Genomic DNA, 11,191 nt, shown 5'->3' with positions numbered 1-11,191 from the left:
AGCATTTTAAGCCACTCAGGAATGAGGCTTTTTTTATACAAACAAACAATCAACATTTTGAAAAGAATGTCGAGTGAATGCAGATCCTATTGATTCAATCATTTTACAGCTCTGCTGTGCATCAACACGCCTATCATGTACGCTGTCTTGTTAAAATTAGCAATGTAATCACTGAGAATGAATTCATCTTGGGCATTTATATAAAGGTACATTGAGTGTGGGCTTTTGACTGTGCGGATGATGAATTGGGTTCATTCTATGCTCGTGCATTGCTTTCTTCTTGTATTTACGCCCATCTTTCTCAGTTTCTGTCAGAAAAGTGCAAAAACCACTGAATATGATGGACGAATTAAAACTATTTACAAAGCGTTGATTTTTCACTAGAAAGATACGGTTGGAATGCCGCGTTTTCTTATATTTAAAGCAGTCACTAACCAGTTTTCTTCCATCTTCTTGAGCTTTTGAAGTGATAGGCGTTTCGTGTTCGATTTCTCCAGTATTTTTTTCTGATACAGCTTGTATTTTAAAGGGAAAATGTTGCCCTTTTCATCAGAGATGCACCTACGTGCTTTTTGTGATTGATTTTTCTTTATTTTACTTCCATTGACACCTTCGATTGTCTGCAATGTTCGAAGATCTTCTAATTTAGCTTCTAAATAGGATGCGATTTGAAAATAAACACAGCTTGAAAGAGTATATTAAAAGGCGCACTTTAAATTGCCGACCTGGTTCCTCCATTTAAATCATAATGCAATACTCACAACACAATTACAGGCCAAACACATAGGAAAAAGTTTCATATTCAAATATTTCTTTTATAATTTTCCATTTTGCATACTTTTTATAACATCAATTGAATACCATATCTATAATTAAGCCTCCGCAGTTGTACACCAACACAATTTGATTTGCTGTTTAGCCTATAATTTTCTTCCAGTGTATACATTACACTGTTAAATGTTTAATAACCGGAGAGCGCAATTTAAATAGCAAACTTGAAATGCGTTAAAAAGAACTGGCGGCAACTGAAACAGCTGATTAACACCGACCGGTTGACACACTTCAGAATCAACTTATCGCCGAAGCCAACTCTCAACTACTCTCACTCACGCTCAAATTCAACTACAAAACACGCTTCTGCAAAACAATAAAGAAGTGAAACTGAAAAGCACTCAAGCCATACTTCGCTTGGCCATGGACTTGAATTGCAGTTGAGTGGTCAAAAAGAAATTAGTTTGATCAGAGCTGCGCGCGCAGTCGTTGGGCGAACGTTGAAGTAAGTTGTTTGTATTAAAACGAAGAAAAGTAGAGATAAAGTCGGTGAAAATTTATGCAAAAAAGTGCAAATGATCTACTAGCAGCAGTGCAATTTATAAGAAATTAAAAAAAAAAAACAATTTGTATAACAAACTGAAAAATTTTTTTTTTACATACATAAGTTAAATTTGTTAGTGAGTTGTGGCTATGACTATTTTTTTTTAACATTACTAACTGTGTGTAACTACTTGTACTTAAAGTGGCATGAACTATTTATGTACTGCCAGTGACTCCAGTCATAAAAATTTTATGTGCTATAAAAATGAATGTGACCCACTTTCAACAAACGCATAGAAGTAGCAGTGACGAGAAGCATATTTTTGCTAAAAAAAAAATATTAATTCCAAATGTTTTAAAAATGCTATCAAATCATGCGAATTTAAAAGTTTTCCCTATCTGGATTTTTTTATACAAAAATTTTGTTCGTAATTGAATTTCCACTTTCATGCGCGTCAAAGTCGTTTACTCGCTAAAAAAAAAAAACAAAACAACTATCACTCGTCAATCGCGATTTGTCATCGAAATTTCTCCCAACACCCATTTACTGCACGTCGAAAGTGTTTTTATTTTAATTTATTTTGTTTAATTTATTTAGTTTGTTTTTACTTTTTTCTTATTCTTACACTTCTTGTTTTTGTATACTGCATACATGCATACTTGGACAGTATGCGCGCAGACGCATTGGCTTCAATAGCCACAGCGCGCTAAACGATAATTTAACATGCTTCGCGACGCGTTTTTTTTCTCACTTTCCATGTTGTGTGTTTATTTGTGCGCACTTGTGTACATTAGACTGCACCAGCTTACCAGCAAACAAAAAAATTTGGTGTCTAAAGTATTTTTGCAAGGCAATTTCGAAACAAAATTTTTTTTTTTGGCCCAACCTAATAGTCGCCATTTTAGATTTTTCGGTGCGACCTACATTCGACAATAATTTTTTTTTATAGTTCGACTGGAATAATCTAAATACTTCCATAGCTTTAATTTACTTGACATTAGGGTGGTAGTAACTGAGATCTGCTGGGTAAGTACTAGAATGAGGTACTAGGGGTTAATGAACTTTGAAACGAAAAATTTTCTTCTCGAGACAAGAACATTGCTAAATCTTACTTTAACTGCCGAAGTTATGCCGAATAATTTAAAAAGGCGACCCTTATCTGCGGGCAAAAAAAAAATATAAATTGTTTATGAAATCGCTATGCAAATATATTTCAGACTCAGTGGCGTGCGGCGAACTTTTTGTGTCTGGTACGATCTAATGTACATGCATACACATTTATTCATGTGTGCCAAATAAATGCACTGACAACAAGCTATGTACGCTTGGCGAGCTTTTTATTTAGTATTTGTGTTGTTTTTTTTAACGTTTGCTTTATATTTATATTTATTTATTTACTTTTTTGCATTCACCGGCTCCACTATTGGATCTGGGCCAAAAGAAAGTGCAATTTCTTTGATGAGCGTTTTATATGACAAAAAAAACAAAACACAATTCAAAACGTGTTTGGCAAAGTTTAATTGAGTATCGTTCGATTGCATAATTACTAAGATTACATGTAAACAAGAAGCAGAATAACAACACAAAAATATGTCTTGCAATTGGCTTATTTATTTGGCCTACTTTACGCTGGCACCAACATTACTGCCAGCTATTTCATACCATAAACGTAACTATGATTTGAGATATGCCAACTCGGATATGCCGGAATGGAAACAAAGGGTGAGTTTTAGTCAGCTATTTTAAATATGAACTTAGGCCTAGGTATTTCAATTTACTTCGCTAAAAAATAAATTAAAAATACGTCCACTTTTTCACTTTTAATATAAGGGCACATTGGATGCAACAAAAACTAGTGATTTTCTGCGCCAAGCTAACTTACAGTAGTGAAAATATGAATACGGACACGAAATTTCAAGAAAATTTGGATATTTTTATTTATTTTTTTATTTAACATTTATTATTTTTTTATGAAATTTAAGCTAGTTATTTTAGAAAAACCTTATAAGTCCGAATTTCAGACTTTGCGTATAAAAAAATTAGGAAAATTCGAAAAAGTTTCATCAAAATTTCTTTTTTTAGAAAAATGTCTACACCTTTTCCAACAGTATTTAGGAAAAACGCAAATGATTTTCAGAAAAGCTCAAATGTATTTCAGAAATGGCCAAATTTATTTTAGAAAAAGCCAAATGAAATTCAGAAAAACACAATTGCATTTCAGAAAAATTCAAATGATTTTCAGAAACATGCGAATGTATTTCCGAAAAGTGCAAATGTATTTCAGAAAAGCACAAATGTATTTCACAAAAATATTTTTAGAATACAGTTATGCTTTTCTGAAATAAATTTGCCCTTTTCTGAAATACATTTGCGTTTTTTTGAAAATCATTTGAACTTTTCTGAAATACATTTGGCCTTTTCTGAAATACATTTGAGCTTTTCTGAAACATATTTTGCCTTTTCTGAAATACATTTGAGGTTTTCTGAAATACATTTAAGTTTTTTCTGAAATACATGATGATTAAGTATAAAAACTAAATAAAAAGCTTTTAAGTATTTTCTTCTTAGGAGAAAAGCTTTCTAACTAAAAGCAACGAAAAATAAAAATTTTTATTTTTATAAATATTATTAAAATTATTATTAAAATTGGGAATAAGTTAGTTATTTTGAGTGCAAAATGTGCTAATCAGATAAGATAATAAAAAATTGTTTCCAAAAAAATTGTTTCCAAAAAAAATTCTGGATTCAAACCTGCGACCTTCGGATCGCTAGGCTAGCACATAACCCTGTATTGTATTATTTGATTAAACTTATTTATTTAATTTAACAGGTGTCTACTCTTAAAAAATAGCCTATTTTTCAATCCATTTCCATAAGATGTTTGCAAAATTTCATGTAAAACCGTCGAGAACAAAACAATCCCAGCACACAAACATACAAACTTTCACATTTATAATATTAGTAGGATGTAGATACATATATATATATAAATTTATTTAATGACAAAATTTAATTTCCCAAATACATTCCAATTGCTACATAAACAAATTATTAACTATTTATACTACACTGCTATATTTCTTATTATTTTCAGGCTTGTCAAAAATCTCAAAGAGAGAAAATTAATTTACATTACATTTGCGATGAAAAGGGTAATGTCAAATGTCTGCCCGGCTGGCAAGGCGACCTGTGTCAAGTGCCGCTGTGTCGCAAAGGATGCGATCCAATGAATGGTAAAACAAAATCAATAGTTTAGGAAATTAAATCAAGAAATAATAAATTATACAAGGGCATGGATAAAGATACTAATAAATATTTATGTATTGAACTCAAGGAAAATTCGATAAGGATCTCATTCGACAAATTAAAGTCACTCATACGCTCTGTCATTCAATCATTTTCTTCTTGTATCCAAATAAGTTATATTGATTTAACTAAGCTGGCATTTATTATGAAGAATAAATTTATATGAATGCAAAATTAAAAAAAAACTGAGAACTTTATTTATTTCCATAAAATATCACTATCAGTGCTGATCACAAACTTTTCACACACCCCAAAAGCTATTCAATTGTAAATAGATAATTCATTTTCAAAGCTTTGCCTGCATCCTTTTTATCGATTTTATCACTTTTCTCTGTTACCTACACTCATAAATGACAACACATTTGGTTGCTAGGCCCAGACCAATTAATAAAAGCAAATTCAACAGCAGACTTCTTTAAGCTGATCCCAAGAAAAAAAAATACCTATGCACTTGTCGGAAAATTTGCAAACACAAACTAAATGATTTATTCTTCTTACAGGCTACTGCCAACGTCCGGACGAGTGTCGCTGTCGCATCGGTTACACAGGCGATTTCTGTGAACGTTGCATACCACTGCCGGGCTGCCAACATGGCTATTGCAATAAACCGTTCGAATGTATCTGCAAGCCAGGCTGGGATGGGCTCTTTTGTACCGAACGTAAGTAAATCTGAATATACGTATACGTGTATACGTTAAGAAGATATTTCATATTTAAGCAAAATTTCGTAGGCCTTAACTAAATTTTTCATTCACATATACATACATTTCATACTTACATGCACATACACCTATCAATAGGCAAAAAAGTATAGCCACTTGCGTGTTCCAAAATCAATTTCATTTTTAACTTTGCTTTGTTTTTAGCAACCTGCCGTTCTGGCTGCCACAATACACGCGGCTACTGTGAGGCCCCTGGTGAGTGTCGTTGTCGCCTAGGTTGGGCTGGGCGCAACTGCAGTGACTGTGCCGTACTGCCCGGCTGCCAACATGGTACATGTCAAAAGCCACTCGAATGCAATTGCTTGCCCGGCTATACGGGGCTACTGTGCCAAACAGGTGACTATACATAAATACTATACGCATATGTATGTATGTAGTAGAAGGCGTGCGGTGAGAGTGTGTGTGGCTTAAGTGAGAATTAATTGAAAAATTCCGTAACTGATAAATTTAAAAAAGGAATAACGCACACACTTGCATACTTGCACATACATATATTCAAAGGTACGAATGGCTCGAAATTCAGTGTGTGCTTGCGATTTTGTGTTAAGCACAAAATTTTAGTTTCTAAATAGGCTTTAGCCTGAAATCAATAGTTTTTGAATGCACCCATTTTTTGGTAGACAATATAAAAATTTAACGATATTTAGATACAGATATTTCGGAAAGTATCTCTAAGCTCATTTTTAGTGAAAGTTTTAAAAAGTACGCAAATTTCGCAAAGCTGATCAGTTACAACTAAACTTTTTCGTGTTGTTTTGTAATTTTTTTTGGTCGTACATTGCTCCTATTTAAGATTGATTCAAGCACCCTGGGGCAGATTTTATCTTCCCAGCTCATCTACAGAAGGGACCTCCACATCTGCTTTTCTAATACTGCTAACTAAATTCAGGGCAGAATATGCGTGAAAATCCCTACGGCTACAGTAGCAAGAAGTAATGGGCAGAAGCATCTTCGAGTTAGTAGGAATTCATCCGGCCAACGAAAAGCATACCGATGCATCAATCTTACAACCTTTGCGTGCCTATCATTCCTGAAAGATCAAATGTCCAAGAACTCTAGCTGAGGTTCCACAGAGCAAAGCTATCCACCCTGTATTATGGAGTATCCATCGCAGTAAACGAACTGCTCTCTCTATTTAGTCACAACTTCGGTTTTCCATTGTAACTCTAATCAGAGGTAGATTGGAAGGCACCACCTCTAGCCTCCTATAGAAAGCGCTGAATATATTCGTAAAAATAATTTCAATATCGGCTCCAAGAAGACTAGTATCTTTAATTTCGCCAGAAGAGGGACAATGTGAAACCTTGACTGAAGAAGTCAAATATCGGGGATAGCAAGCGGTCTTATTCAAAAAACCATTGCTTCTATATGGAATTGGCAGAGAAGAAGTGGGGCATAAAATTTAAATTCTCAAGTGGGATGGGTATTATTAGCTTATTAGGCTTATATCTTCCGCAAAATTTCACACCTAACTGCAAGACCGAATAGACGCCTTTTTAGCTAAGTTGTATGCCATTAAATTACATTACAAATATATCCACTTGACAATTTAATTTGATTTAGGGAAGTCTCAATATTACTAGATAAATACAGAAGTTAACTGGCAGGCTAAAAACCTCGTCCATGAAATATCAACAAGGATAAAAAAAAACAGTTATTCAATGCATTGTTAAAGGCTCCTCTGCTGGTAGAGTATTGAAGTACTTGAGACACCTGGAAGTGATTTCCCCTGACCAGTACAGGTAGTGTCAAGAGGGATAAGCTAAGCATATTTGGGTGGTTCACAAGGTGTCGTACGTGTCGTATTGTCGTATGTTGTAAAGTTTTTAACGGCTAAATAATTTTTAGAGGACTTGAAATCACCACCAACTATTTTCTAACGGTGTGAAATTTCATAATAAAACTTTTATGTTAGCTTGCGAATTCCTTAAATATAGTTTTAGCCGTTTAAAGTTTATGACATACAACAGTACGACAGTCTTCAACACCTTGTGAACTCCCTAATTATCTTTCACAGTGAAGAAATTAGTAGGCCCAGATCAAAGAAGACTTGTAACCAAATAGATTTTTAGTACGATGAATCTTCCTATTAACTATATGGGCTGCCCCCTTCTTTAAACAATAATCGAATCTGATCTAACCAATCTAATATCAGTTGCCGCTTTTGTTCGCGTCTAGTGACGATATATAAACTTAGTATCTTCATTAGGCTAACAACTGTAATATCTTCCTACGCTTAGAAAACGTAGCGAGTCCACTACGAAATAGCATATTTCGAGCAGAAACGCCGCTATCTTCATTGACACCTGTAGTCGGGGGCACTTGCCTCCAGTAAAATTAACTATTTATAGCATTTAGTAAAATAACCTTCGAACTTTCTCACTGATATCTGCGATAGTAGTGGTAGTGGCAATAGGACTTCTACGATTATCTATTACATTTCAATTGTTTTTAAAATACATACTTACATAGCATAAGTTGTCAATCGATGTTCTTATGATGTAATTTTTGTATGGATGAAAGGCTTTGGTTCTGTGTTTGGGTTATATTTATTTGAAGTCTTAATTTGTTTCCACTCAGTCAAGTAAATCATACCGGCCAGATTTGATCAACTTACGGAAACGAGCGCTAAATGCCGTTGTGTTTGCCCAGTTGGTGTCCGAATAGACCGAGGAATTTGCGCCTAAATTCATGCTGCGCGAACACCATCGACGAATTATTCAAACTTGTTTTTGGTCGAAAATGAAGGCACACTTATCTTAGAAAATGCATTATCTTCAGTTTTGTATAAAGAATAAGATTCCAAAGCGGAATTGTATTTAAATGAAAATTTGAAAAAGATATACTGCGTATGTAACGCCACGTAGCACAATACACAGTCAAAAGACATATTATGTAAAGTAGGGCTGTGCGATTATTCGATTATTCGAGCAAGTTGGTTAACCAATTATTCGGTTAATCAATTACTCGAGTAAACAAGATTTTGATTACTCAAAACGATGATTAATCGAGTTACTTGAAATATGATAACTCAAAAAAAATAATTTTGCTCGTTAAAAGCGTTTTCTTAGGAAAATGCTTATTTTCTTTTTTACATTCTGTATATGAAAACAATTTTTCGTTTTAATTTTTGAAAACAGAAACGTTGTTTTCAAAGTATCAAGGAACTCTAATTACTTTATACATATGTAAAGAGTTGAAATGTTGATCACTCATTTTACTCGAAATGTTGATTAATCATAAAGCAAATTACTCAAATATTTTTATTTTTTTTTTTGGTTAATCAAAAATCTTGATTACTCGAGTAACTGAACTTTTGAGTAATCAAAATTTCCAATTAATCGAATAATTGAATTATTTACTTTATGATTAATTAAAATTTTGAGTAATCAATTAATCGCACAGCCCTAATGTAAAGTAATTAAATATTGGAATGGGAGATTTCTATATAGTATTGCTTATGCACATATGTACATATATATTATTTTATTCACGTATATATAATAATAGACTGATTAAAAAAACATTTTTCGAAATTTATGAGCGATGCGTCATAATATTTGAAAGCATTAAGAAAAACCATGTAAGTGAAAATTTGAGAGAAATCAGTGATCGTTTAGGGATCGTTCAAGACCTAATCGCGCACCTGAAATACATCTTCGTCATTAATATCGCCTATTTTCCATAAATATTGAGCTATATGTCTGGCACTTCGCACATACCATTTGTAAAGACCATAAATCGACTAATAAAAAATTGTATTTCTAAAATTTTTCACGTTAACTCTTTTGACATGATTGAAATATATGCAAAAAGAATGCTTTGCGTTTTTTTTTAACGAGACACATACTTTTAAATGTTCATTAAACAAATTAAAAAAAATTATCGTTCCTTTTCGGACGAACGAAATTTTAAATCGTTTTCCATTCGTTTCCGTATACGAAAACTTCCTTGTTTTTTTAGCGTTATTGGATAAGTAAGCGAACGAAAATTTTAGTAGTTTCCTGTTCGTTTCCGGATACGGAAAATTTTGCGAGACAACACTGTCGGCAAAGCTTACGTTTCTATGTGATTGAGTATGTTTATGGGTGCGTGTATGTGAGTTTGTTGGTTTCTTGGTGTTATTGTTTTTGTTCATTTCATTGTTTTTTGATTGTTTTCATTACACTTGTTTAGCTATTTGTGCAACGGGCTGTCACAAACAGCGTGGCTACTGTGCCAAACCGGGAGAATGTCGGTGAGTTTGCTGTTTCGAAAATGGCTTCAAAAACAAAACAAATTGAATTGCTGTTATATCACCGCTCTCATTGCCAGCATTTATATGTACGTTGCTTGTTGTTTCTTTTATTTTTGCTTTGCAGCTGCAGAGTCGGTTGGACAGGCGCGAATTGTGACCAATGCTTCCCCTATCCAGGTTGTGTGAATGGCGATTGTGAACGGCCGTGGGAATGTAATTGCAAACCAGGCTGGGGTGGGATGCTGTGCGATGAAAGTGAGTAGATGTAGAAGTGTTAAAGCAGCAACTACAATTTACTCTACACACTGGCGAAAACATGAAAATATCTACTTTTTTATTTGCATATATTTTTCATACTTTTAAACGCCCTCACAGAGCTGACGTACTGCGATGAACATCCGGATACGTGCGCGAATGGCGGACGTTGCATATCATTCACCAAGAATGATGGCAGCTATCGCTGCGAATGCAAACAAGGATATTTGGGTAAAAATTGCGAGATTTTGGATGAGTTCATGTTGACCTCAACGGCAGCGCCGCGCATCACACCGCCACCAATGCCCAGTTGGGACGATGAAACGCAAAATAATGACAATGACGATGGCGATGACGATGACAATGACGATGAGGATGATGGCGATGTTGACGATTTTGATGCCAGCAGTGATTATCAGCTGGGGAATTTAGTGGAGCAGGAAAATAATGAGACAATAACTGCAACGAAATTAAAAAATGCAACAGCAACTCCCTCGGCGAATGATAGGAATGCTGCAGCTGTGAATGCGCCATCAACAGACTCAACACCAGTTCAGACACAATTCAATAGAGAAGTGGCATCAACTCAGTCCACCGTTAATAAGTTGACGATTTTAAATCACACCAAATCCTCAATGGCCAACGTTTCTAATAAAAACATGTCACAAGCAACTGCGGCACAAGCTGACCCAGCACACTTGCCATTGACAGGAAATGCGTCTGACGCGAATGCAGCACCAACGACAGCAACAAAAACAATAACGGCTAGCACTCATTTACATTTAATTAATACAACCGGAGTTGCTTTAAAGTCACATGCTGCCTCGTCGGTGCCCAGCCGAGAGGCAGACGAGAGTAGCAACACAAAAGACACATATTTACTCTATGGTCATCCGCACGCCAGCATCTCCTCCTCCTCCTCCTCCCCAGCCACACCAGTGGCCATTTCAAGTCCCATACCAATACCGTTGCACTTTCTCGAGCCAGCCATTCAAAATAAACTCATTCATAAAGTCAATTCAAATCTAGCAGCTCCTTCCGTTAATAATGCAGCCGATGAGGATGGCAACGGTGATGAATATGAGGAGGGCGATGACGACGAAGAGGGCGACGATGATGATGACGATGACGAGGATGACGACGAGGATGATGAAGATGACGAGGATGAGGAGGACCAATTAATACCAGACGTGCTTAATCATGTTGCATAGTTGAGTCGCAGTGCTGCTCAGGGTGTGGTGTGTTGGCTAGGTGGTAATGGTAACGGTTGACCGGTGCTCGATTTCAATTAATTACGCATTTAAGTGGTTACTCATGAACATATACATATATGTATGTACATATGTATGCATAGAC

General features: G+C 35.0%; 2 protein-coding genes across 3 annotated transcripts in view; one reads left to right on the top strand and one right to left on the bottom strand.

Moving 5' to 3' along the window:
• LOC118733113 (vascular endothelial growth factor C-like) overlaps positions 1 to 11,191 on the bottom strand; it is a 66,214-nt gene that overhangs the window by 34,337 nt on the left and 20,686 nt on the right. The window lies entirely within an intron of this gene.
• Positions 2,906 to 11,078, top strand: LOC118734463 (teneurin-3-like). Its single transcript, XM_036464181.1, has 7 exons — positions 2,906 to 3,037; positions 4,410 to 4,548; positions 5,122 to 5,280; positions 5,488 to 5,679; positions 9,520 to 9,580; positions 9,705 to 9,835; positions 9,956 to 11,078. Exons 1-7 carry the CDS (start codon positions 2,906 to 2,908, stop codon positions 11,044 to 11,046), a joined length of 1,905 nt encoding a protein of 634 aa, XP_036320074.1. The 3' UTR covers positions 11,047 to 11,078.

The sequence above is a fragment of the Rhagoletis pomonella genome, unplaced genomic scaffold (genome assembly GCF_013731165.1).
Source record: "Rhagoletis pomonella isolate Grant_MI unplaced genomic scaffold, Rhpom_1.0 Rhpom_scaffold_00002, whole genome shotgun sequence".
In the NCBI taxonomy this organism is placed as follows: domain Eukaryota; kingdom Metazoa; phylum Arthropoda; class Insecta; order Diptera; family Tephritidae; genus Rhagoletis; species Rhagoletis pomonella.
The sequence above is the reverse complement of the archived record's forward strand: the minus strand, read 5'-3'. Positions and strand labels throughout refer to the sequence as shown.

Bases quoted from the DNA above. Each gene is read 5' to 3' on its own strand.
- LOC118734463 (XM_036464181.1), top strand. From the start codon at position 2,906: ATGTCTTGCAATTGGCTTATTTATTTGGCCTACTTTACGCTGGCACCA. The intron at 5,281-5,487 runs GTAAGTAAATCT...CTTTGTTTTTAG, and splicing joins TGGGCTCTTTTGTACCGAAC to CAACCTGCCGTTCTGGCTGC. The intron at 9,581-9,704 runs GTGAGTTTGCTG...TTTGCTTTGCAG, and splicing joins GCCAAACCGGGAGAATGTCG to CTGCAGAGTCGGTTGGACAG.